Source organism: Hippopotamus amphibius, chromosome 4 (genome assembly GCF_030028045.1).
Source record: "Hippopotamus amphibius kiboko isolate mHipAmp2 chromosome 4, mHipAmp2.hap2, whole genome shotgun sequence".
Taxonomy (NCBI): domain Eukaryota; kingdom Metazoa; phylum Chordata; class Mammalia; order Artiodactyla; family Hippopotamidae; genus Hippopotamus; species Hippopotamus amphibius.
In genome coordinates, this window is record NC_080189.1 from 98,530,830 (window position 1) to 98,545,951 (window position 15,122).

Sequence of the window (15,122 nt, forward strand, 5' to 3'; positions counted from 1 at the left end):
GGTTCTCCATGTTTTGTCTGATCCACACTCCACGTAGGTGGCTGGTGGAGTGGCTACCTGTTAAGCAGCTGGCTGAGACCATCACTGGGAGAAGTGTCCTCGTAGGTAACATATCACTGGCAACATAACTGATTAGGAGAATTCTGAAATCCAGTGACTCTGGAGGATCCCTGTACGGGGCAAGTTATGACGGTCATTCCCCTAAAAAAACAAACTAAATTAAACGAATTCATTTTACCTCTCCATTAACACACTCTCCAAGAAAGTATTATAGCAGATGAAATACATCTTTTCTAGATCAGAAGTCAAATTTCCAAACGACTTTGAAGAGTAAATACATTCAAACTCACCATTGCAAAAACACTGACAGTTGGTTTCTTTTCTTTCTTCTCATCTTTTTTACTGAAAAACATGGCAATAGAATTACACAAAGCTTTTAGAACTATACAAATCTTTAATCACCCACTTAACATAGAGCTTAGATTTAAAAACAAACAGGACAAAGAGACATGTCTACAATGTTATTTAAAAAACAGGTTATAATATGACCCCACTTATGAAGTTTAAGTATGTTTACATATACCTTAGAAATCTATACATGTGGTTAGGTTATCACTGGGTGTTGAGATATCTATCCAAATATTTTCTTTGTGCCTTTGCTACTTCCTAATTTTCTATGGTGAATACACAGAGACACACAACCTTTGCCATTAGAAGAAATAATACTGAAAAAAAAGAGAGCTTCCTGTTTTTCTTCTAATTAGAAAATCATTCATGCTCTCCAGAGTTAATCCCCTTAATTATCATCTGTGTAATTCTAGCAGCAGATAAATAGTCTATCTTTCTATCTACCTAGATATTGTCCTTAATCATTCCCTTTACCTAAAGCAGAGCAGTGGCAAACAGATATGCAGAATATAAATCACGCTAAGAAAGAACGGTCATTCCCCTTTCCATGAGCAAATCTAATTCTGAAAAGATGTCTGGAGACCTAAATGGACCATTATGGCAATAAATGCAATCTAGAAAAACTACCATCAAAAAAGTTGGTTTGTAAACTGCAAAAAAAGCGGTCCTCAAGCATAGGAAGGTCATTTCTTTTGAGTGCAGATTCGAAACTCTGTAACTAGTTTTCTACTGGATGTAACTGCCACCTAGGGTATGAAAGCAAATCAATCCAAACTAGCCTCTGCATCTATAGTTTCATATTTACACAAGAAAGACTATTTCGGGAAAGAATTATATTCGTTTTACACAGCTTTCAAGTTCAAAAAGTAAATTCATCTTTGTCTTTGTTCTTTACGCTAAGCAAGGTCAAAGAGTTGAAGCGACTTCTAAAGCAAAAAAGATCCAGAGTTTACCCCATATTTGGCCTTGGAGTGATCGTCAACAGACATAAAAACACACAAAATACACAAACATAACTCTTCAGATTTGGTTCCACCCTCTTCCCAGTAAAGGCATGGTTTCAGTATCCCTGGAATCAGGATGAGAGGAAAAAAACAGCCATACATAATTGAGTTTTAGCTCTAAGCTTTTTATTTATTTTTTCATTCTCTAAAACTGTAGCTACCCTGAAGAATTCATCATGTTCCAGACGCTGGCTAAGTAAACACTTCCCATACAGGACCTCATTGAACCTTAATCTCTGTGAGGCAGGCACATTTTTGTCCTTCCTTTAAAGACAAGAGAACTGCAGGTGAGAAGAGTTAACTAATTTGTCCAAGGTCACACAGCTAGAACGAGGCCAAGATTTAAACTAAAAAGTCTTAACTTCCAAACACCAAGCTATTTGGTGCAACCTCAAATTTCTGAGACACTGCATTGCATGGAAGTACGCACTGACTCTCAGCCCTCCTAGAAGACTCATTTATTCCCATCAGCTCAAACACAGTGCTGACAACCAGCAAGTCCCTTATCAAATCTTATTTTAATAAAGAATCTTTACAAATACAAATATGCCAAATAGTACTATTAACCAAGCATTATACCTATTAGCAAAGCCACATGCTTCTTTATAATTTCAAATTAGAATATATAGTTTAAAAAAAACTGATAGAAAAAGAAATAAGACTTCTGGTGACGGGGCGGGGGGGGAGGGCGGGGGAGGGATTGGATGAGGAGAAGCTGGTCCAAAGGTACAAACTTCCAGTCATAAGATAAAAAAAGTGGCAGAGATGTAATGTATAACAAGATGACCACAGTTAACACTGCTGTATGAGATATATGTAAGTTGTTAAGAGAGTGGATCCTAAAAGTTCTCGTCAATACGGAAGAAAAATGTTTTTCTTTTATCTATGTGAGATGACAGATGTTAGCTAAACTTGTTGTGGTAATATTTCCCAATATTTGTAAGTCAAACCATTATGCTATACACTTTAAACTTACATGGTGTTGCAGATGTAGAGAACAAACATATGGACACCAAGTGGGGAAGGGGGGGGTATGAATTGGGAGATGGGGATTGCCATATATACATTACTAATAAGAAAAAAAAATCAAATTGTACACTTTAAATATATGCAGTTTATTGTAAGTCAATTTTATCTCAATAAAAGTTCTTAAAGAAGTGGAAAAAAACAAATAAATGGCTGTTTTAAAAACAACAACAAAAAAAACTTACATGGTATTGTAGGTCAATTACATCTCAATAAAACTGGAAATACATATAGTTTTATTAAGAACAGATTGAAATCAGTAGTGGTGAGCACAGTTTAATAGGAGTTACTTAACTAAAAAAACAATTTCTAGTTTGAAAAAAAAAGTCTGTAGATCATGATAAGAATCGACAGCAAAATGAAGGTATGTGCAGACAAATTTTTTTTCTTTTTTTCAAAATATGGGCTCTATTCTGTTTTTGGAAGAATAAATATAAGAAAATGTCCCACAAATATTTATTGAACATCTTTTTCAAAGAGTGAGGTATAACTGACATACATTGTTTTAGTTTCAGGTACACAACAGAAATTTGATCTTTGTATATACTGTGAAATGATCGCCACAGTAAGTCTAGTTCACATCTGTCATCATAGTCATAGAATTTTTTTCCTTGTGATGAGAACTTTGAAGATTTACTCTCTTAGCAACTCTCAAATATGCAATGCAGTATTATTAACTATAGTCACAATGCTGTACTTTACATCCCCATGACTTATAAGTGGAAATTTGTACCTTTTGACTCCCTTCACCCATTTTGCCCCCCCTTTCCTTCACCTCTGGAAACCACCAATGTGTCAAACAAATTTATCATTTCCTCCCACATATCCTTAATACTTCTTACTCCAATATCCCTAATTGTTCGTGTCAAAAATACATGGCTGTTTAAGGTACCAGGTTTAAAAAGTTAAAAACAATCTACCTTCCACTCTATGTAATCTAGTTTCTTTTTGTTCATGAGCATTTTTTATTATGAAAATTTTCAAATAAAAAGATTGAAAGAATAGTAATAACGACTACCCGTAAAAAATTCACCTAGATTCAACAACTGTGAACATTTTGACCATATTTTATTTATCTGCATAACAAAGTATATATTATAACTGTTAAAATTTTGCGGAACTATCTGAAAGGAAGCTGCAAACATCATGGCATTTCAGGTTTTCCCACCACATCACATATAATAAAACTAACAGCAACTTTGATATCATTTAATATCCAATCCACATTCAAAATTTCCAAGCAGGTTTCCTATAGGCTTTTCCTTTTTTGGAACTCTGCTGTAATTAAGGCTCACACACTACACTTGGTGGTTTTGCCTCTTTAGTCTCTCTCAAATCTAGAAGACCATCTCCCCATCTACCCCCACCAGGCATTAACATTTTATAGGAACATAAACAGATGTCTTGTAGAATATCTCACATCTTGGATATGTCTATTTCAAACTTAGTCCAAATAGAGATGTTTAGTCAGTATGAAATACACAGATTTGAGGACTTTGTATGAAAAAGAGAATGTAAAGGATCTCAATAATTCTGACTACATGTAGAAATGATAATGTTTTGGATATACTTGTACCCTTAAAACATATTTTCAAAGTTCATTTCACCTGTTTCTTTCTACTTTTTAAATGTTGCTGTTAGAAACTTAATAATTACAAATGTGGTTCACATTATATTTCTATTGGACAGCATTAGTCTGGAAGCTTGATGGCAGTCACTGAATGATTTTGCAAACATACTTCCTAGGTGGTGTCGGGTGACTAACAGAGTCTATTCCCCCCTGAGCCAGGCCAGGTCTGATCACTTGGTTCAGGTTGCTAACTGCAAAATCTCTCCACTGGAAAACCACACTTTCCTTTTTCCAATTAAGAACGGTGGATCAAGTAAAGAAAGCCCAACGCAACAATGAAGGCCCAACGCAGCCAATAAATAAATAAATCTTAAAAAAAAAAAAAGAAGGAATTGTGCCTAATTCTTAGACGCAACCTTTCCCAGAGTGCTTTAGGATCCAGTAACAATCCTTACAGGAATTAGTTATGACAAGGCAGGTTTCAGTATGAGAGCTGGCATCTTTCTGTGAAGAATTTTTCTCTCTCTCTACTTCTCTCGCCCTTAGTTTTCCTCCTCCTCTCAGAATTCTATTAAGAATTCATTTATTCAGTATTTCACAACCAACCACAGTCATTATTCTTTCTGATGCTCGGACTGGCCCAGATGTGGCCAGTGGAAGCCCCTTCAAGCCAGCTCCTGTGTCGTCTGGGACAATTGCTCTGGACTCCACTTCCTGTTTTCAGGTACCACAAGATACTCCCGGCTTCCGGCTCCATCGGTATCAGCCCTTTCTCTGTGAGGTGCAGATTTCTTTGTGTAAGGAAAGATACTAAGAAACCAAAATCTGACACTGGGGTGCTCTTTGCTACTATGCCTTTCAGTGGACAGAAACCGAAGTATTAAAAAAACATCATGAAATCACATTGAAGTTTCTAATTTAAATTTAATATTGTTTTTAAAAAGCTTATTTAATGTCCACATCTGTATTGCTTTTATACTGAAAAGTTTGTTTTCTACTAATATTAATATATTTACCAATTTGTTTTGTTTTACAATTCAGATTATGATGTATTCCTAACAAAGAGCTTATTGAGCAAAATTTAAAATTTCATGTACAGGGACATCCCTGGTGGTGCAGTGGATAAGAATCCACCTGCCAATGCAGGGGACACAGGTTCCACCCCTGCTCCAGGAAGATCCCACATGCCGCAGAGCAACTAGGCCTATGTGCCACAACTACTGAGCCTGTGCTTTAGAGCCTGTGAGCCACAACTGTTGAGCCAGTGTACCGCAACTACTGAAGCCCGTGCCCCTACAGCCTGGGCTCCACAACAAGAGAAGCCACCACAATGAGGAGCCCAGGTACCACAACGAAGAGTAGCCCCCGCTCTCCACAACGAGAGAAAACCCGTGTGCAGCAACAAAAACCCAAAGCAGCCAATAAATAAATTAATTTATAAAAAAAGAATTTCACGTACAGACACTGCACTGTGACCAAAACGTACTTAAGATAATTTTTTTCCCTATGTGGTTACAGTATCAATTCTATATACAATCAGGATAATTTCACACCATTCTAGTAACTTCTTTGGTACTCTTCTCACAATTTCTTCTGCAAGGGTCACCTATTCATTGCCCTAAAAAATGCTTAAATGCAGTTGTGGCCTTCTACTCTTCTCACAATTTCTTCTGCAAGGGTCACCTATTCATTGCCTTAAAAAAAATGCTTAAATGCAGTCGTGGCCTTCTGTTCCACAGGCCATGCCACAAACATGCAATCTTTATGTGACTGTGTTTTACCAGAAGAAACAGACTGGACCACAAAGTGAACACAAGCAGCACATGGTTCAGGCTCACTGGCATCAACATCACTTGAAAAGCATAAGGTTAAAAAACGCAGAAAAGGAAATGAACACTGGCCTGTATGGGACCAGAGAGCTGAGGGGAAAGCTCACCCTGCAAACGCCGTGCTCCACTCAGTCAGCGGACTTCTCCAACTGCTTGCATTTAAGATAAACGTCCTCATCAACTTACTATTTATTCCAGAGATGGAGGCTAGAAACAAGTTTCCCCCAATTTCAAAAGCCATGTAAAGTCTGAAAGTGAAACAAACGGACTACCTTTTTTTGTCCCTTTTCAAGAAGTTCTTCCCCCCTGCTCTTCCATTGCGGCTTTCTTCGAGATCCATCGTGACCTGAGGAGAAACCACAGCGGGTCAGCCAAAGGCAAGACCGGCAGAAGGCGGGGGTGAGTCTGCAGTTCAGCCGGGCGCTGGGAGCGGAAGGGCGGAGCGCTCGCCGCGATGCTCCGGCGGCCCGTGGCGGGGACGGCCGCAGCGGGGACCTGCCTCTGCGCCCGGCATCCAGCCTTCGCACGCGAGCACAGCTGCAGGGCGGCGCCGCGGCCCGGACTTTGCCCGCCTTCCCTGCGGCTCTGCCTCCCGGTTCCCCTCGTCCCCGGCTTCGCGCTCTGCGCTGGCTCTGCGGGCTCGGGGCAGCGCACTCCAAGACGCGGGGCCAGCTACGAAAACTAGGGGCTGGGGTGTCCCAGGAGCTCCCCGACGGAGAATAAGTCTCACCCGCCCCCCCCGCCCCCCCCACTTGGTCCCCTTGGACTTGTCAATTGGAATCTCTCCCTCCCTCTCCTCCGAAGCTTTCCTCCCATAGGGACCAAGCTCGGGAAACTGGAGAGCCCTTCCCGCGAACATCTCCATCCCGTGCCCAGTCTCGCGCGCCCCTACCTCGGGCTTTCCCTCGGAACGTCCACGAAGACGTGAACCTTGGAAGAAGAGACTCAGACGCTAGACAGAAGACGCGGCGGATCCGAGGAGCAGCCCCCGCTGCTTTGAGCCCCGAGGAGCCGCTGCTCGAATGCGCCCCGGCTTCCAGTGGCGAGGAGAGCAAGGAGGGAGCGCGCAGACCACACCCCGGCGCCTCGCCGCCCAGCCAATCACCCCGACCGCTCGCGACCGCTCCCGGCCCGCTTGATTGAATGCGCATTGCACGACGAGTTACGAAAACAGGTTGGAATTGCGCGAGGAATGTCCTCGCTTCTTTTGCCCCTCAGCATAAGGGCGAGTAGAGGAACCTTATCAGCTGAATCATCAAGGACTTTATAGAGTTCTGTCCGTACAAGTCCAAGGAAGCCTCCACATCCACGAAAGTATGTACATGTAAGTGTACATATACAGTTCGTTCCTTGTGGCTCGAGTAGATGAGGGAAATTTTCTTCGGGATCGCATGCACTGTATTTAATAAAACAACCTCCGACCTTGCCCATTCTGTAGCCAAAACGAGTTAAAATTCCCTTCCAAACAGCACCTTTAAAAAGGCCAGGTGAAATGTTTCTGCAAGCGTCTTTCTTCAGTACGCTTGACAGTTCCTAAGGTGTATCTGTTCATGTTTTGTTTGAAGAGAAATAAAAAGAAATAGGAAGGTATTTTTTAAACATATAAGTCGAAACGGACATTTCAAGGTAGAAATATAAAAGAATGTCATATTTTCGGATTTAAGGTGAATGCCCATGTTTTTCTCAGGGTGTTTTAAAACTCTTACATTTTCATTAGGATTCTTAAAGTATCGTGTATTTTAGCATATTATGTTAGTTGTAATTTAATTCCATATTCACTGTTGACATTTACAGCTTTTTCTGGTCCCCTCTTTTCCTCAAGTTGATGAAAAGTAAGTGCAGTCTTCACAATTCAAATTCATAAAGCAGCGTTAACTCACATGGGAGCTTTTCATACTTATCAACTCAGGGGAAATGGATGTTTTTGTAACCTTTTGTCTGAGGTCTTCCACTAACAGGAGTTACCTCTCAGCTCGCTGCAAAAGTTTAAAAGAAAATCCTTCTATTTTTTTACTGCATAGTGCATTTTCCATAGTTCCTCTAAGTAACTCATACTTCAAAGCCATAATTTTCTTTCCATCCTGTATTCCAGATTTTCCTTGCCTTTATTTTTTTTTTTTGTCATACAATCAGGTTTCTTTTTTTTTTACAAACTGTTGATTAGACCTTCTAACAGTCCACTCATTTTCTCTGTGTTCCAATTGTATATGCATATGTACAGCATTGGCCCAACTATTTAAAGGCTTAACACCAACCCTTTGTTCCACCTGGGACAAATGTATAATGCTGTCAGCTACAACTGGCATTTGCCATTGATTTTTGCCATCTACCTCTACAAAGATTAAATCTTGTGCTGCTGCAGCTGCTGACTGCCAACACCCCCCTGAAAGGTGTTCAGGGTGGAGAGCTGAAATGAGGCCCTCTGTGCTCTGCGAAAAACTGGCAGAACAGGTTGTTAGATAGTTATTTTCAGGAGCCAACCTTATGGGCCCACTTCTTGTATCTCCTCATATCTAGAAAAACACTAAAATCCTTCATGGTGAGGACTGCTCCTTGTGACTAACAGTAACCTTTTGTAAACAGTATGTGATTGCATATTGACTGATTGCATGTTTTTTCCTTTCACCAAACCACATATGTACTGAGCTTCCCCGCTGCCTCTTTGGAATAGTTTCTCAGAGCTATCGGAGATGCTGTCTCCCAGGCTGCAGTCCTAATGTTACCGTGTAGAGCTCAATTGGACTCCATGTTAGATCTGTTTCTTTGACTTTAACCTTTGCTTTTTGTTGTCCTCTTACCAAGGCTGGTCATTCTTGGAGATCTTTTGTAAGACTGATGGCCCTTTCACCTTACTTCCTCACAGCCCCTCCCTCTCTGATTCTATAAAACAAACTGGCATCCAGAACCCAATAAGATGGTTTTTTTAGGAGATATTAGTCTGCCATCTTCTCAGTTTGCTGGCTTTTGGAATAAAGTTGTATTCCTTGCCTCAACACCTTGTCTCTGATTCATTGGCCTGTCGTGTGGTGAGCAGAACCAGCTTGGACTTGGTAACACTAATTTTGCGCCAAATAAAACTTAACTTGCAACCCTCGTGTTGTGAATTTTTTTTAAGTCGACAATGCTTTCCTCTTTCTCCCATGTGTTTTTGTTGTTGTTTAAATTTATTTTTGGCTGTGTTGAGTGTTCATTGCTGTGTGCGGGCTTTTTCTAGTTGTGGCGAGCAGGGGCTACTCTTTATGTGCCGTACAGGAGCTTCTCATTGCAGTGGCTTCTCTTGTTGTGGAGCACAGGCTTCAGTAGTTGTGGCACTCGGGCTCAGTAGTTGTGGCGCACGGGCTTAGTTGCTCTGCAGCATGTGGGATCCTCCCCGGTCAGGGCTCGAACACGTGTACCCTGCATTGGCAGGCAAATTCTTAACCACTGCGCCACTAGGGAAGTCCCTCCCATGTGTTTTTAATCTGATTCATGCCTCTGCTCTTTGTTTCCACTTTTGTTTTACCTTTAGTTTATGTGATCTTGTTACATATTTTATATATCCTTAAAAAAATGCCCTAAATCCTAACAATGCCCTAAACAATGCAGGATTTTTTTTTAATTCAATTTAGTTGGTTTACAATATTGTGTTAGTTTCAGGTGTACAGAAAGTGACTCAGTTATATATATATATATACATATGTATATTCTTTTTTAAGATTCTTTTGCATTGTAGGTCATTACAAGATATAGAATATACTTCTCTGTGCTATACAGTAGGTCCTCATTATTTATTTTATATATAGCAATGTGTATACGTTAATCCCAAACTTCTAGTTTATCTCTCCCCCCCTTCCCCTGTGGTAACCTTGTTTATTTTCTGTCTGTGAGTCTATTTCTGTTTTGTAAATAAATTTATTTGTATCATTTTTTTAGATTCCACATAAAAGGGATATGATATTTGTCTTTGACTTCACTTAGTATGATAATCTCTAGATCCATCCATGTTGCTGCAAATGGCATTATTTCATTTTTTTTTTTATGGCTAACAGGATATTTTTTAAAGTATTACACATATTATGCTGATTTCTACAGGCTTGAGCTTCAGGTGAAACTCTCTATCAAGGACATACATAGTTTAAGGATCAGAATAGCCCAGAGAATTTTTAATGAAGCTGTGTCTTTCCATTATATATATATGTGTGTGTATGTGTGTGTGTATATATATATATATATATATATATATATATATATATATATACTTTTTTTTTTTTAGTTGCTTTGCTTCACTGACATGAAGACATGGATATAAAATACAATGGGCCTAAAACAATGGACAGTTCTAGCTACACCCAAGCCACAGTCCTTAACTTTAAAGACTTTAACTCGTCTCACATTCCTGCCAGCCACTCCTGTAATATCAAACAGCTGAGCTAGGCACTGCCTCTTTGAGCCTGATTAACTTTGGTGAAACCCCTTAGAAAGCAGCCCCTTTGCAAGTCTCAACTCACACACCTTCATTCAAGCAGCTACTTTTCCTTTTTGAAGTGTGCTTCCCCATAATTCTGTACCTTCCTGTCCTCCACCAGTATGTAGTCCTTTCACCAACTTTAACGTACTCTGCCAGTAATCAAGATTTGCATCCCTGCTGCAGTCTCTTCTGAACATACCTGAGAGAATAATAATAACAACTAACATTGACTAAGCCCAGGCGGTGTACCAGAAACTATCCCAAGCACTTGAAAGAGATTAACTCATTTAATCCTCACAATTATCCTCTGACATGTGTACTCTTATTGTTACTCCCATTTTACAGTGAAAGAAACTGAGGTTGACATTACGTGCCCAAAATCACATAGCTGGTAAGCAGCTGACCCAGGGCTTGAAAGCAGTCCAGCTCCCAGCCCTCATAAATACACTCTTAACCCCTGGCCTACACTATGGTACACTGTTATAGTACACTCTTCTGTATTGCCTTTTCGAGCCCCATGAAACATCCCAAAAGCCCCTATGACTGCATCCTAGAAATCCTGCAATGGCTCCTTACCACCAGCGATATCATATCTCAGAGTTTCCACTTGGCTTTTAAGGACTGTAACACTCTGTCTCTCTCTGACCACCTTCATTCACCACTTTCTTACACTCTCTCCCTTGCCCCCAACACATACGTAGGTGTTCACTCCATTTCAGCCCAACTCGCCTCTCAGATGATTTGCTCTTTCACTCTGTGCCTTTCCACATGTAAATCTTTAAATTAACTTACAGCAATTTTCTTTTTTGGTAACTAACTCCACAAACAACCTGGACTTAGAGTCAAGTACTACTTCTGCTGTTTTTGCTGTATAAGTTTCAATAGGTTACTTAACTTTTCAGTCCCTGAGTTGTCTCTTTGGTAAAAAGGAGATAGTGATGGTACCTTATAGAGTTATTGCAAGATTAAGAGATTCGTGTATTTAAAAGTCTTGTACAGTGCCTGAAACACATTAAACACTCAACAATTGCTTTATATTAGTAATGAAAACCCTCTTCTCAGTCTATTTTTGCCCTTCCTTGGCGTTCTTTATTCTGTTACTTTCAACAGAGTAATAGAGGGGAAAAAATACTACCTAAATAATAAAGAAAATGAACGAATATAGTATCATTTCACACCTTTATTGCCACTTTCCCCAGCGTCTGTCACCATAAATATTGCAATAACTTCAAAACTGGTCTCTCTGTTTCTACCTTTACCCCTATTTTTTTTTTCATCTCCCATGTGCCATTTATTCAGAAGAAACAGGAAAATGTGCTCCATTAAAAACAAAGATGTAAATTGAGGAAAAGAAACTCAAGAAATCCAAAAAATGTGTAATTAAATATCTTTACCCTCTTTAACAGTCTCTCCCCACCTTCTCCTCCCCAGGGTCTGCTGTTAAGAGTAGGTCAAGTCAAATTATGTCATGATCCAATGGTTTCCCCTCTCAATGAGAGTAAAATCCAAAGTATTTCCTGTGGCCTGTAAGTCCCTCCATGACCTGGCCCCTCTCACCTCTGACCTCATTTCCTGTTACTCTTTCCTGGGTTATTCACTTCCTGTCTCATCAGCCTTCAGTTCTTTCATCATCTAAACATGCTTCAGCCTCAGGGTGTTTGCACTTACCACTACCTCTGCATGAAACTCTCTTCCCTTAAGCTGGCTGTACTACACGTCTCATTTCTTCAGTTTTTTCAGCTCTTTACTCAAATGTCAAGCTGTTTTGTTTGAAGAACCTAGAAACAGTGTGTGGCACATAGTAAATGCTGAATAAATACATTTTAAGCAAATAGGAAAAAAATGAATGAGCAGGTTGACTCAGAAAAACGTGGACTAAGTAGGGCCTTCCCTGGCGGTCCAGTGGTTAAGACTCTGCCCTTCCAACGCAGGGGGTGCGGGTTCCATGCCTAGTCCGGGAGCTAAGATCCAACACGCCATGGTGCAGCGAAAAACAAAAACAACAACAACAAAAACCTGGACTAGACATGAAATGCTATATAGGCTTTTGGTTCTTATGTTTATGCTGCTTAAAGTTTTTCAGATTATTTGAGCTTATACTTACGGGGATGTTTCTTCATTAATCTGGGCTTCAGTTCAGTCAGTATTTGTTCCACAAACATTTACTGAGTGCCTGCCATAAGCCAAAAATTGTGCTAAATTGTAGTGTTAGATGGTGTAAACATTATATTCTGCCTTCAGGGAGATTGTAGAGTATTTTATTTATAGAAGTTCTTCTGGCCCAGATAGACTGGGATTGTGTGTTTTATTGTTTATTTGTTTGTATTGCATTTCGTATAGTGCTTTTCCTGTGGTAGAGATACCATAAATACCATTGTCAGGCTAGTTGCCTTCTTTTCTTTTTTTAAAAAATATATTTATTTATTTATTTACTTGGTTGCACCAGGTCTTGGTTGTGGCAGGCAGGCTCCTTAGTTGCTGTTTGTGGGCTCCTTGCTTGTGGCCTATGGGCTCCTTAGTTCTGGCATGTGAACTCTTAGTTGCAGCATGGATGTGGGATCTAGTTCCCTGACCAGGGTTCAAACCCGGGCCCCCTGCGTTGGGAGCACAGAGTCTTATCCACTGCGTCACCAGGGAAGTCCCACCTTATTTTCTTTGAAACTGTTTGCCATCCAAAATAATATCAACCTCTTCTGAAACACACATTTCTACCCTACATCAAGAAAAACTAATATGCAAAGATCTACCAAACAACTCAATCTTTTTTCATTGAGATATAATTGATATGTATCATTTTATTAATTTCAGGTATACAGCATAACGATCCAATATTTGTGTATATTGTGAAATGGTCACCACAATAAGTCCACTTAACATCCATCACTATGTATAGTTACAGAGTTTTTTCTTGTGATAAGAACTTTTAGATTTTACTCTCTTAGGAACTTTCAAATGTGCAATGCAGTATTATTTACAACAGTCACCATGCTGTACATTACATCTTCATGACTTATTTATTTTATAACTGGAAATTTGCACCTTTTGACTCCCTTCACCCATTTTTCCCACTCCCATCCCCCGCCTCTGGCTACCGCCAATCTATTCTCTGTATCTATGAGCTTGTTTTTTGTTTTTTTTTTTAAGATTCCACATACAAGTAAGATCATACAGTATTTGTCTTTCTCTATCTGACTTAGTTCATTTAGCATAATGCCCTCAAGCTCCATCCATGTTGTCAAAAATGGCAAAATTTCATTCTTTTTTATAGCTGAATAATATTGCATTGAGTGTATATATATATATATATATACCACATTTCCTTTATTCAGTGGACACTTAGGTTGTTTCCATATCTTGGCTGTTGTAAATAATGCTGCAATGAACATGGGTGTGTATATATCTATTTCAGTTAGTATTTTTGGTTTCTTTGGGTAAATACCTAGAAATGGAATTACTGGACCAAATGGTAGTTCTATTTTTAAATTTTTGAGGAACCTCTACCCTGTTTTCCATAATGATGGTACCAATTTACATTCCAACCAGTAATGCACAATGGTTCTCTTTTCTCCACATCCGCACCAACGCTTCCAGACAACTCAGTCTTAAATGTAAAGAGTATTTGCCATACAAGTCCCGTAAATGGTGAGTTTCTCTCAGTGCATTGAAATATTAGATATTAAATGTGGAACCACCAGTATTTTAGCTACTTTCATTAGTTCTCTTTATCTTACAGCCTATTAATCTATTCACAAAATGAACCTTAATTCCAATTCCTTGCTTTTTAATTTCTGTAAATGTGTTAATGTTTTTTTCTTTAATGTAGAATTTTCAGAAGTTTTAAATTATGCCATTAATAGAAAATCCATTACATGTGTTTCTGTCAATCAACAAGCATTGACTAAAAATGTATTCTGAAGAATGTAAAGGCTCTCTGCTTGTATATTTAGATGAACATTTATACCCTATCTTATCTTATCTTAATCAACCCTTCATTATCTTTTAAAGCCACTCTTACCATTTATCTACTGTGCTTTCACCTACTTTTCCTTCTTCTCCTAAGAAGAGAATTTTTAATTCTTCAGAAGGTTCTTCTTCCCATGACTCTTTTGCTGTAACTCCTGTGTATTTCTTTCTCTGATCTCTCCAATAATTCATTTCCCCTATTTTTCCTACCTCTTCTATTTAGCCAGTGAGTCCAAACTGAAGGTTTAATAGAAAAAAAGGAATGCAAATTCACATTTTGGTCCAAAGAGCAAGACAAATGACAGGTGTGGCAACAGCAGTCAAGGATCCACACACTCTCCACCCATTAATGTGTAATTACTTTTATGTACAAAGGACGTATGACTGTCTTAATGACAGGGGAAGTTGAATGAACTCCCCTGAACTCACGTTGGATTACATCAGATTGCTTCTATGCACACGTGCACTTAAAAAAAAAAAAAACATTTAATGTGAGTATATTGCTCTCCAAAGAGGTTATCTCTCTTAACGTTGTTTAACCAATGGATGCAATAGCCTTAACATGGGTGAAATGGTGATCAGAAGATAACAAATTGTGGGAATTCCCTGGTGGTCCAGTGATTCAGAATCCGCCTTCCAATGCAGGGGACATGGGTTTGATCCCTGGTGGGGAGGCTAAGATCCGACATGCTGTGGGGCAACTAAGCCTGCGCACCGCAACTACTGAGCCTGTGCGCTCTGGAGCCCAGAGTTCGCACGCCACAACTAGAGAAGCCTGTGCACCGTAAGGAAGAGCCTGCACACCACAAGGAAAGATCCCACAGGCCGCAACCAAGACCCTACACAGCCAAATAAATAAATATTAAAAAAAAAAA

At 39.5% G+C, this 15,122-nt stretch overlaps 1 protein-coding gene across 2 annotated transcripts in view; it reads right to left on the minus strand.

Annotated features, from left to right (window-relative positions):
• ABCB1 (ATP binding cassette subfamily B member 1) overlaps window positions 1-6,878 on the minus strand; it is a 97,937-nt gene extending 91,059 nt beyond the window's left edge. For both annotated transcript variants that reach the window (XM_057731519.1, XM_057731518.1), the window contains exons 1-3: window positions 6,730-6,878; window positions 6,110-6,183; window positions 351-402 (exon numbers count right to left, since the gene is read on the minus strand). In XM_057731519.1, coding sequence (XP_057587502.1) covers window positions 351-402; window positions 6,110-6,177 — 120 coding nt within the window. In that variant the 5' untranslated portion in view covers window positions 6,178-6,183; window positions 6,730-6,878. The remainder of the gene's footprint in view (window positions 1-350; window positions 403-6,109; window positions 6,184-6,729) is intronic.
• Between the last annotated feature and the right edge of the window lie 8,244 nt (window positions 6,879-15,122).